Source organism: Thunnus maccoyii, chromosome 12 (genome assembly GCF_910596095.1).
Source record: "Thunnus maccoyii chromosome 12, fThuMac1.1, whole genome shotgun sequence".
In the NCBI taxonomy this organism is placed as follows: Eukaryota; Metazoa; Chordata; class Actinopteri; order Scombriformes; family Scombridae; genus Thunnus; species Thunnus maccoyii.
This window is the reverse complement of record NC_056544.1, coordinates 6930616-6943363: the sequence shown is the minus strand read 5'-3', so window position 1 is coordinate 6943363 and position 12748 is coordinate 6930616. Positions and strand designations below refer to the sequence as shown.

Sequence of the window (12748 nt, the reverse complement as noted above, 5' to 3'; positions counted from 1 at the left end):
ATTTTCTTTTTTATTATGTTTTGTCCAATTATATGAAAAAAAAACATTAAAAGATTGTACAAATATATTTTTCACTCAAGAATGTCACTGAAAAGCTTCCGCTTTTTGGACTCTCCAGTCTGTATTTCCTGCCAGTGGGCTCGTCTGTGTATGAAATGTGAGAGAGCAAATTTGGCCCATACGTGGCGCGCAAACTGATCTGACCTCAGCTGGCTTTCACTCGGCACTGGAGAGGAAGGAGAGATAGGAAAGGAAGTCATGAATAAGAAAGGACATGTGCAAAAACAATTCTGTAAAAAAAAAATATTCGCCTTGCCACCCTTTTAAAAAAAAATCAGACTCAATTCATATTACCTAGTTCCTGTGCAATGTTTTGCCTCTGACTGACAGAAGCACTGTTCCATATGGCTTCTAGGACCCGACTGCCCAACCTGGAGCAGGCCATTTGAACATATTGACCCTGGAAAGACAGATGGTGAGATGGAGAAAGAGAGATGATGCATGGAAAGAGAATTCATAGGAGCAATGACAATAAAAATATATATATATAAAAATAAAGAAAGTTCATTCTAGACCTCTGAAACAGCAGTTGAAACAATTTCCCCACAAGGTCCATCAGTAGCTGTTCTGGACCTTTCAATCATATCAAGCAATCTTTCTCAGCAGATGTTGCTCAGTTATCATGGATGACATATACAGGATAATCATAGATAAGTGGACTTTAATCTCAACTTTTCAAGACAACATTAACAAGAAGTCCTTACAACGCTTAGAAAAACAGAAATCGAACATCTACAATTACATGACAGCTGGGCAGCTTCATCTGCTGAGGAAGATTGTGTGATAAGAGCGAAAGCTCTACAACAGCTATTAAATTGACTTTGTGGTAAGATTATTTTATCAACTGCAAGGACATCATGGGAGTAAAAGTCTGTTGCAGCATCTTACAATTCTATATGTGGCTACTTCTGGCTGAGGTGATAAATACCAAAATGTCAATACTACTCTGATACCTCTGCAAAAAAAAATCCAATTGTTCCATTAAGCAGCAGCATTTCGATCAGAACTGCAGTCTGTCTTATCACGGTGGACTGAAACCATTTATGTGAAATTCAATCACACAAAAAGTAGCAATAGCAAAGCTCACCACCAGTCACCAGGTGCCCTGGTGACTGGTGAGCAACCAATGTATAGTGTGTATCCTTGAGGTTCATAATGTGTTGAATTCACATTATGCACACCTAAACCTCTCTTCCAACAGTATTGATGTCATAACTTATTTTACTGTGATGTTTTTACTGTTTTTACTTTGTTATTCTTATATTTATCTACCTTTGTCTTTGACTGAGCTGCGTCAAAGAGAAAGAGAAGATTTGAAAAACTGATCTTTCTTCAAAGTTTGAAACCTGCATTGTCTACATCCATGTTTACTTACTAACAGTCTTCTTCTTAACTGCCTTTACTGACACACTGCTGTATGTTTCGCTGCGTCACCGCCAGCTGATCAATGGTGCAGTGCGAAACCACTGGCAGTCCTCACAAGAAGAAACAAAACAGGTCCTCACCTTTACCCTTTAATTTACAAGGCTGGCTGTATTTTTGCTTTTGTCAACAAATCCCATTAAAGGAACAAAACTATGTGTTAGTCCATCTGTCAATGCTTTCTGTCCTCCCTAACCCATCTGTGGCTCCAAGCTGTTGTTGTTAAGTAAAATAACAGTTCAGCATTGTAGTTTTTTTTAATGTTACTCAGACAGGAGTAATTAGTGCAAAATGTCCATCACTAACTAGCCTCCTGTTATACAGTACCAGTCAAAAGTTTCGACACATATCTTGAAGGAGAAAGTGTGTCCAAACTTATAACTGGTACTGCATAATGCTATACAAATGCCCCTGTACTCGTACCTCCAGCCTCTTGAGGATCTTGCCTCTGCCCTTGTCGCTGGATGTAGTGATGAGGGCCTGGAGGACGTGGCTGCCCGAGGGGTCAGAGGCCAGCGTCAGAAGGTCAGCAGGGGTCAGAGTGCGCAGACTGCTGAGAAGGAGTGAGCGCTCCTTGAACTTGGCCAGCGCCTGGACCAGCCGAGAGCCGTGGTAACAGATGGAGGACAGCGGGACCTAGAAATGATCAAGAAAACCAGAACTGTACCCCACTGTGTCTCCAGAATTTATTCAACATCGGTGTGGTTTGCTGTCATTTGTGGAGCAGGTTTGTGCTAATTAAGTTGAAATGTCAAGACTACAACAAAAATCCAACCACAAATGATTTGATCAGGCTGCTCTCAGCTGTTTACCTGTGTCTCTATGCTGCCCTCTGCTGTGTCAGAGTGGTAATACACCTCGTAAGTGAGCAGGGACATGAAGAGAGGAAGGCAGCTGGTGTGTCGAGAGCCAGGTTCTGCGCAGTGGAAAGCCTGAGATAACACAACAGCACCGATTCCATAAATCAAGCAGTTTTATTGCTGTTTGTCATGAGTGTTCGATCTCAGTCATAAAGACAGAGAAACAGAAGCAAGTGTACATTGATTTAAGTCTTACATGTAGGAGGCACTGCATCAAATCATCCTGTTTCTCTCCACTTTCCGCACAGCTCTCTGCCATCTGCACGATCACACCCATGTGACCTGCGGCCAAGATGGCCTCCACACCTTGGAGTAGCTCATCGAACAACTTCAGGAACTATTAAGAGAAAAAGAGAGAAAAATGGAGTTATCCCTCCAATGAGAAACCCTGACGTTTCTCTTCACGTTTCAACCTACCATTTTATATTTGGCTGAGGCTACAACTAGCCTCTGTACAGGGAAGTTGGCGATCGGATGGAGGGCCAGGTCGACCAGCTGACCCTTGAGGTGGTTCTTGTAGAGGTCTCGGAGCAGAGCCTTGTGGGATAGCTGTATGATCATCTCAATGAGGTGACTGGAGGCCTGGTCCTTGAGAAAAACCAGAAGTGGACTAAAGAGGAAGCAAAAACAAAACCCAGTGTCATTTCATGCCATTTAAGTCCTTAATTCAGTGACTCATTGGATAAAAGTCAAATAGAACAAGAGTCGTCTCTGACCTAACTCCCGGAGCAGCACTGCGACTTGTCAGATACTCTGTGATGCCTTTCAGGAGCTGTTTGCAGAGTTTGGGCCGTTTTCTGTGACACACAGTCAACATAGTCTGGAACACTGCACTGGCAACAGCGTCAGTGACACTTACTAGGAAAGGAAAGAGACACAAGGGAAGAGAAAAAGACTTCATACTTTCAGCCCCATTTTTTTTTTTTTTTTAAACAGACTATTTTTCAGATGTATATTTCAGCTTAATGGATTTACATTAAAGGATTTAGCTAAACAGCATTAAGAGCTTTCACAGACACAATCAACACTAAAGAGGACGCCCACTGTTTAACACATAAACCATTTAAGCTAAAACCTGGAAATAACACCATTTACTCCTTCAGGTTAAACATTTAAACCAAAAAAAAAAAACTATAAAAATAAAAACAGATGATTGAGTAATTTCCCTTTTTTTGTATTTTTTTGTATTACCCTTTTTTTCAGGTAATACATGAGCAAAAGCAGAAAAACCTTTGACAAAAAAGAGCCCTCATTACTCCTCGTATTCACACAGAGCATTTAGTCTCTGATTTTAACAGAATTTTAAAATCTTACAGTTAGTTTTTTTTATGACAAACAAAAAGAATCCAATGATGACAGCCTTCAATTTCCTGAATACTTTTCTCACTCAAACAACCAACAAAACCGCTGAACCCAACAGAACTCTTCAGATTATGTTCAAAAACTAGCATGTATCCATACTGACAGCAAATTGCCAAATCATAACCACACTGATATAAGTCTATATTCAACCTATATTCAGAAATTGTTAAAAATAAAGCCCATTGAAACCTTTACTGCTGCATTTCTATGACTCGCTCCTGTGGAATACACTGTACTACACTCTGTAACAAAATGCTTGTTAACACAATATAAACATTTCTTACACTATCAATAATTAAAAGACAACATATACACTAGAGATCACAAAGTGATTTACTACTTCAAAAGTTGCCATAAAAAGATCATCACATGTTGCCTGTTGTTAGTGGTTTTTTATCTCAGTGTGTTCTGATGAACACATGAATTGTGTGCTAGCGTCTGCTGGAAGGATTTGCTTTTATGAGTAAAATGAACTGCTGTGCTCAGCAGTGTGTTGGTAAAGTTAACTGTGTGAAGAGTTTTGAAGATATTGAACCACAGACGTAACCAATCGCAAAAAAAAAAAACTATAATAGTTAATCTTCAACATGTTTTACACCCTTTCCAATGGAGCGTAATGATCACAGAAGGTTAAAGACTAAGGTTTAAATTATCCAAAAAATCAAGGAGGCCTTAATCTTCCCAATTTGAAATTATATTACTGGGCAGCACAACTTCGTGGAATGGTTGAATGGCTATGTGGAGACGAATTGGCTGCCTACTAGTGCCTCTTGAGACACTGCCTTTTCTGGGGCAAAAAAGTCAGATAAAACATTAATGGATGAATTGCACCCAGGAAGTTTGGTCACTGGTGAGAAAAAAAGGTGGAAGCACCCTTAACAATATCAAGAGCAACACAGATTGCAAAGAATGTGGATTTTCTGCCTGGTAAAACAGACACAGGGTTTAGGGAGTGGGCAAATAAAGGACATATTACAACAGATCAAATGTTTGAGGGGGTCACTTTAAAAACATTTAAACAACTACGAGATAAATTTGGTCTAAGCTCTAAAGATTTTTTACAGATATTTACAACTGAGAAGTTATTTAATGTTACATAACGAATGGAACATCATTAAACAGCCACCAAAACCCATAGAATGTTTCTGGATAAAGATTACAGAAGCAAAAAGTAGTACAAAAATTGTGTCACAAATATATAAATGTCTGCAATTACATATGTCAGGGAAGACTCTGCATGTAAAAGAAAAGTGGGAGCTGGAGATGAATGTTATTATTGAGGATGAAACATGGGAAAATGTGTGTGAGGGGAGACATTAATTAACTAGCAGCCCACTATGGAAAGAATTCAACTGGAAATTAAAACTGAGGTATTTTAGAACTACAGGAGCAATCCCCGATGGAGCAGAAAGGCATACTTGCTGAATATTCTTCTATTGGTGGCAAAAAAAAAAATGATTACTTTATCTTGGTTCAAACCTATGCCACCCACCCTACATCAGTGCAAAGACAGGTTAGTGATGGTTTACTCAATGGAAAAAATAACAGCAGAACTCCGTCAGTAAAGACTGACAAGTTCTTAAACCGATGGGCTCCAGTAATTGCTAATTATAGATTACCAACGTGATAAGAAACTGTACTGACGTAAATATGAAATTAGCTAAGATTAACATTTGTTTCTTGTAGTGTACTTTTTCTTCATTTATTTATTTGATCTTTATTGGGTGACTCCTCTGTGTGGATGTACAGGACGCCATGATTTATAATTTTTATGTATGTTTGCCGAACTGTGAATAGTTCCCTTTTTTAAAAAAAGAAAAAGAAAAAAAAAATGTTTTGTGTATTTTTTGTTGGTTTTGGTTTTAATTTTCTGATACGGCTGAGCTATGTAAATGTATAGAATTATAAATTATAAATAATCTCTTTGTTCAAAACAAACAAACAAACAAAACAAGTTCATTTACTGAAACAGAGAAAGAAAGTTAGATCTGTATCAGAGACATATGCGTGGCCTCTCTCTCCAGACACTTTTTATTGTTTTGTGTGTTTGTTTTAATAAATGAACAAAACAGCATTTCCCTCTGTCACTGTGCAGAAAAGCAATTTAGGTAGCTCTGTGCTGTGTGCATTTGCCACAAAGCTATTCATCAACTATTATCATTTTGTTTTGGTATTCAAAGTGAAAGGTTGAGTTATCATAGAAATTCTAAACACAATCTGGAGGGCGTTCTGCTCTGTAAAGCCGCCCTTGAGCACTTCCCCTTTTGACTTTCCATTGAGTCCTCACTTGCATTTAATGGGATTGCATGTTTATCCAGCGCCAACAAAAATGTCTGAGCAGTCAGTCGAGTACATAGAGAGGGAGGCAGCACTGCTGACAGCGTTTGTTGAAAAAAATAAAAAAATAAAACTGAATTTAGTTTAAAAAATTAAAACTCAAATAGAAATGTTCGAGCTCAGAAAACTCAAACTGAACTGAAAATAAAATGAAATCCTGAAATAATGGAACTACAGTAACCTTCAAAGTCAGTCATTAACTGGCAACAGCAATCAACTGAAGACATTTACACACCTGCTCGTTTTCATTAAGTTAAAAAAAATAGATACTGACACAACCTTTATTTTGCAATACTAGAATCTTCCCTGAGTAATAAAGTTAAAGGTATAATATGCAGGATTTTCCTAAAAACAATGTATAGACTCAAATAATCATCACTTATGACCCACTGGAAGTGTGTGGTGGTGTATGTATCTGCCCTCTGCCTATATTTTCTTATTATTTTGCTGTTCAGGACATTTCTTGGCGTCAACCTTTGGGCAGTGGTTGTGTACCCCGCAGCAAATGACAGTGAGCAAATGTGAGGACAGGAATCGTGGCGAAGTGACCAGGTGACATTGCTGTCTCCGTCTCTCTCCCCTGCTCCGCTCCACTCGTTCTGGTTGAGCTGAGGAGGAGGGGCTAACTTTGAATGTTGTGTTTACAAACACCAACCGACAAATCCTGCATAGTATACCTTTAACCTTTCAAGACGACTAAACTTTGCTCAGGCAACAACTTAGATGAGGGTACATGTGATGGGGTTTGATGAAAAATGACTCACAATTAATATTCTCCATCAAGGTCTCGGTGAGGTTTTTCAGCTCGTACCAAAACGACGTGGGAATATCGAAGTCTGTCAGCTGAGGAGCGACGTTGCGTTCTTTTGCACCTTGAAAAAAATACAAGAAGAATAAAAAAAAGAGAAAACATGACATGGATGCAAAGTGACAGGTAAAGTGGACAGGGCCTTTTGATTTAAATTTGTAGTTGCTCTGACTTGTGCGTTGTGTGTGTGTGTGTGTGTGTGTGTGTGTGTGTACCTGGACGGGACTCAGTGCGGGGGGGTCCGAGACAGCCTGCTAGCACGTGTAAAAGTGTGCGGACCACATGTGAGCCGTGAGCGTGTTTGATGAAGTCTGCGGTGTTGTCTCTCACCACCTGACTTAAAGACAACACCTGGGCCTCCAGCACTCCAGCACGCTCCTCTTCTTCTTCTGTGGTAGCAGATGGCTCCTTCTCTGATGATTCTAAAAAAAGGATGGAAGCAAAGGTCTAGGTGATTTCACCAATTTAATACAACATTACATACATTAATCTTGTCAGAAAATTATGAGCAGTGTTCCACTCAGAAGTGAGATAAACTTACCCATACACCGGGATGCCTGTCTGATCGCACTCTCCACTACATGGCCGCCACACCGATCACAAGAAACCGCCATAAACTCTGACCCTGATTCTCCACCCAGCTCAGTCAGCACCTCCGCAACCTGCTCAAGACTGGAGAGCGGGAGCAGGTACTGAAGAGTGATACTTCCTGTGCGGTCCATTGCCACCAGGCTCGCTTTACCTTTCACTTCTGTGAGGACATTCTCCACAAACATCTCTACAGAGGAGATGAAGAGGGATACAGCAAGAGTCAGTAGAGAGTAAGCTTTTTTTGACAGTGTTGGAGCCACATAAAAATAAAACTAGAATGGAGCTGGACAGATGGAGAGGTTGCATCACCACCTTATAATATTTCAGGTAAAATGGTGCAATAAACCTGCAATAAGCAGAATCCTGTCAAATCAGTGTGTGGATAATATGACAACAAGAAGCCATGAATATCTCAAGGTCTCCAACGATGCCGGGGATGGTCACATCTGAATCTACGTGTCAGTGAAAATCCAGGTGATGTGTCATCATTAAAACTACGGCTCTACATAGCTGACGGTCAAACCAATTTAGGACAGCTTTTAAATATTTGAACCTAATCTTTTTGGACTTTCAAAAAAAGACTCCACTCACACTTGACAGCACTGAAAGGTCTGAGTCAGTGACGACTAAAAATGCAAGTTTAAGTAACAAATTGCTCAGGTTCAGTAACAAGTAGGGCTGGGTATCATTAGAAATAATCTGATGCTAGTGCAAATACTTGAGTTTCTATACCAATACCAAAACGAGGAAAACTTTTTTTCATTACCTTATCTTGAGGAACACAAGTGTGATTTTCCACATTTTTTATAATTTATTAAAAGACTCCATAACTCTCAAATCTTAAATACTGTTTAAACACAAGCACCTGTGCAAGAACATCACTTAAATAACATACAGCCTAAAATGGGCAAAAGTATGACTTAAAATCAATTAAAAATGCTAAAAAATAAAATTAAAAAAAAGAAAGAATAAAAGAGAGGTTTTCAATATATTCATTTGGAATGAAAAACATTCTGAGGTTCAACTAAAGCCCAAGTAAAAAGGCTAAAGGTGTGTTCACATGTCATTTCCGTTCACTGAAATTGCTCAGTTTGCGCAGATCTTGTGAAAAACATTCATTCTCACCTCTCTCCTCATCATCTTCAAAGCCTTCACTGAGTCTTTCCCCAACTCGGCGGAAATAGCCGACACTCAGAGCATCCAGGCGCTTCCTGTTGCCGTCTCCCTGACCCTTTTCTCCTTCTTCACCTCCCCTCCTCTTCTTCTCTCCTCCTTGGCCATTGTCACCAGGATGCCTCCTCTTCTTTTCTCCTCCTTTCTGTGGTTTCCTTTCCTCTGTTTTCGCCAGCATAACTCAAACCTCACAACATGCAGGTTACCAGCAGAAAGTGATGGTTTCAGAGGATGTTCACACGTTAATCTTCAGGCTGAAACAGGGCAATAGAGGCACTGTAAAGTTATCACTAGGATGCAGTGGTCAACTCCCTAATACTTTGTTATCATACTAAAATATTTGAACTTGATGCAAAGAGAACTTTGTAATACTTTACTGTAAATAAAATACGGACAGTCAAATTACAAACAATGAAAGAATCGTTTCTATATTAGAGGGAATACTACAACACAATATGTTGTGGTAGATATGTAAGGCTACTAAATCAGTACTGTTTGAGTAGCTACGTATCGATTATTGTGTTTTCGATCTGGCCATCCTCCCTAATGAATTGGTAGAAAATTGAGGCCAAGCAGGAAATAATAATAATATATAATTTAGCCTTTAATTGCATTTGTTTCTTTCGCCCTTTTTGCCTCTTTGTTTTTTTATTAATGTGATTTATGTTGAGTGGTTGCTGTGGCATTTTAACTTCCCTCTGAAATAAATATTTATCCATCTATCTAAATCGGATATAAATAAGGGATGTTGAATTGTTGGGTCAGATTAATGAATTCCGAACTTACAAATGAATAATGATTCAGAGAATGTCCTGTATCAGGGTTTACGCAGTTTATGTAGTTGCCAAAAACCGGCGACACATTACATTTCTATATTCTGTGAAGGGAGTCTTGCTGACAGACGACCTGTAGCCCTCCATGCTAACTCCCTGCACATAACTACACAAACTATCTCGATGTTTTTCGGAACAGGCAGACATTTTGACAAATTCATAACAAACAGTCGAGGATGGCATTTAGCTTAACTTTTGCAAAATAGGAGTCGACAAAAACACAATTTGTGACAGACAACAATGTTGTTTAACTCACGTGTGGGACATGTAGACCTGACACAGGCGATGTGTTTTTGACGCGTAGTGATGACGTAGTAGTGGGCTGCGTCATATATACTGTATATGTACAGCACTATTTTATACAGTCTATGCCGGTACAGCATTTAGTATTAATCAGCTTTTACTAAAAAAAAGAAAAAAAGAAAGAAAAGCAAAAGAAATGAACAAATTATTATTCCCTTTATATTCCAAACAAGTTACACTATTTTGCCAACAAATAAAGTATGTGAATCATATTGTAACAGCTTGCTGTCACAGAACAGCTTGTTTAAAAGTGTTTATTAAACTACAAAAAAAAACTACATTACGATTTGTTACATGTGCAAAATGAAGACTCCACAAAAAGTGGTAGACTTCCAATGCTACTAAAAACAGCCTATCAAGAAGTAGTGTCATTGTTGGACCCATCAGGGTTAAATGTAGAAGCTGTTTCGCTTTCATTGTCAGATTAATTCTTTTAATACATTAGTACAGATATACAATATTGCCTATCATCCTATACCAACCAGATAATAAATTAGTCCAGATATCAAAATTGAATCATTCTTATAGAGTATGTTCGTTGTATTGTCACTACACACCACTAGAGGGCAGCATGTTGACTGTGTTGGCAGAGGCAGACGGTGTTTATACCATAGACTGTAGGTTTATACTCACTCAACATCTCACTGTATGAAGTAATGACCTGAGGTGTCTACTGGAGCACAGGGCATGTGACTCAATCAAAACAACAAAAAAAAAGACCCGTACAACAACCAGTGAGTCATGACTTCACCCATAAGCATGACTTGAATTATAATTATAAGATAGCAAAATTGCTGTGGTCCAGATCCGGCCCACACCCAACACTTTCGGCACTTTCATCCGGCCCACATACCGCAAGGAATGACTTCATTTGGGCGGCCCGCTCCTGTTTCCCAGATCTGGGCCACAAGCAAACCATGGCAATGCTATATGTCAACCAAGAACTAACAAGATAAACCAGAACTGGCCCACATCCAGCGAGCGCACCGCATTCATACCAAGACAGGCCCACATTTGATTTGGGATGTTTCAGGCTCACATCCATTTTTTCCGGGCCAGAAGAAGGCCAGCGGTGCCGCATCATTACCTTAAGTAGCCCACATCAGTATGCTAGCTGCTATCTATTTTTCATTTTGTGGGCGTACTAAAAGGCCATCAGCCCTGGTTTTGGTGAGTTTTTTTTAATGAATGACTGCAAAACATGACAGGACAAGATAGGATTTTCTTATGTGCCAGAGAAGGATGGAGAAAAGGTTATTGAATGAGAGCTTAAATTGATACCTTTATCAAAAAAAAAAAAATGCCATGATTAATATACTGTATATATTCCAGCAAGCACAAGAGGAACTTTTGCCCCCAAATCAATCAGAATGCTCTATTGACTCTTTGCTTTCAGTTTGTCTTTGGTGGAGAACAATGTTTCTTTCCTGTACCATCATATAATAAATATAGTGCATTCCTCCCTGACGGTTTTATCATTGAGGTCATGAGCTCTATTTTATTTCAAATACAGCCTATATCTTATGTTTAATTGAAAAACAGTTCACATTTTTTCAAGTTTGTCTTAAAATAACAGGTGTCCATATGAACAGTGAAAGACGTTTTCCTCGCTGTAATCATTCCTCCTGTTCATATTGAGTATTAAAAGATCCCCTTCAAATGTGATGGAGGCCAAAATCCACAGTGTGTCCACACAGTCATTTTGTGCAAAAATGCATTTAAAAGTTGAACTGAAGCTTATATGAGGCTTCAGCAGTCTGAGTTAGTCACATCAAGTGGATATCTGCCAAATTTACAGTCTTTTTAGCATCAAATTCCCTCTTTGTGTCTCCTCGGACAGTGTTTCTCTGTTGAGCTGTGGTGGAAGTAACAAAAAGAGGACACTGAAAAGACTAATGTTGAAAGATATCTACTAGATTTGACAGACAGCTGAAGCTTCATATTAGCTTCAGATAAACTTTTAAATACATTTTTGCACATAAGGAGGATTGTGGATTTTGGTCCCCATCACTTACATTGTAAGTGCATTATGAAGGGATATTCTAATGGTTTGTATGAACAGGAGAAAAACCTATGTCAATGTTCATTTGGGCATCACTCAAAGCAACACTGTGCAGCCTCTCAGAGCTTGCATGGCTGTACACACTCAGACAATGTATGGAGATAACAAAAAGCTTGGAACAGGCTGAAACATATGGAAACTATAATAAATTCTGGTCTGCTCTCTACTAAATTATTCAGTACTTTTCAGGAAAGAAAGTGTTTCCTATCTAAAATGTGTTCAGAAAGCACACTGCTTTGCCTTTAATACATACAGAAGAAATGAAATATAACAAGTTGAAGATTCTTTTGTTAATGAAGAGAGTTGGGAGCAGAGAGCAAGTATGACAGAGTTTCTGGATTGTTGGATTTATCTGTTTGTGTTCATCTCCACAGCAACTGCAGCGTATGAATCAGCCCCACAGGGCAAACTGTGAATGAACATGGCAAGTGATTAAGACTTCAAATTACACAGACATACGCAGACACATTTCATCACACTACGTGATGAAAAAAACCCTCAGTGCTTGATTTCACAATGAACTTTGTCATGAATTTCATGGATCAGAGCAACAACAGTAATTTTGAATGGCAAATATTCCACTCCCACTACTTATGGGTGTGAAAAATTCTTAAGAAATAAATGAAGTTAATGTAAATATGTATCACACATGAAAATCCGTTTCCGTTTTGGCTGCTGATCAAGATATAATCCACAAGGCGGAGATAACATTACTCATAGCAGTAATGGAAACAATATTGCAAATACTTTGACTTCTGGTGTTGCAATCACTGACCTTTATAACAAACACTCAACAGTAAGATGATAGACTAAAAATATGGTGTAGGAGAAGTTCAACATTTGAGGAAATATGCTTAATCTGTTTCTTGCCAAGAGATGCAAGATCGAAACCACTATCACACGTGTCTGTTAAATTTAAGCTACAGCCAAGAGGCCG

General features: G+C 38.9%; 1 protein-coding gene across 2 annotated transcripts; it reads right to left on the bottom strand.

Annotated features, from left to right (window-relative positions):
• On the bottom strand, positions 1-9809 carry LOC121909392 (nucleolar protein 9). 2 transcript variants are annotated; one of them, XM_042429927.1, is made up of 12 exons: positions 9703-9809; positions 8566-8867; positions 7391-7627; positions 7065-7271; positions 6806-6913; positions 3059-3200; positions 2760-2952; positions 2539-2679; positions 2295-2414; positions 1906-2118; positions 355-460; positions 1-226 (listed from the first exon to the last, which is right to left on the bottom strand). In XM_042429927.1, exons 2-12 carry the CDS (start codon positions 8789-8791, stop codon positions 72-74), a joined length of 1848 nt encoding a protein of 615 aa, XP_042285861.1. In that variant the 5' UTR covers positions 8792-8867; positions 9703-9809; the 3' UTR covers positions 1-71. The 2 variants fall into 2 exon arrangements, with proteins under 2 accessions (XP_042285861.1, XP_042285862.1); XM_042429928.1 differs by having other exon boundaries at positions 7065-7262.
• Positions 9810-12748: the final 2939 nt, after the last annotated feature.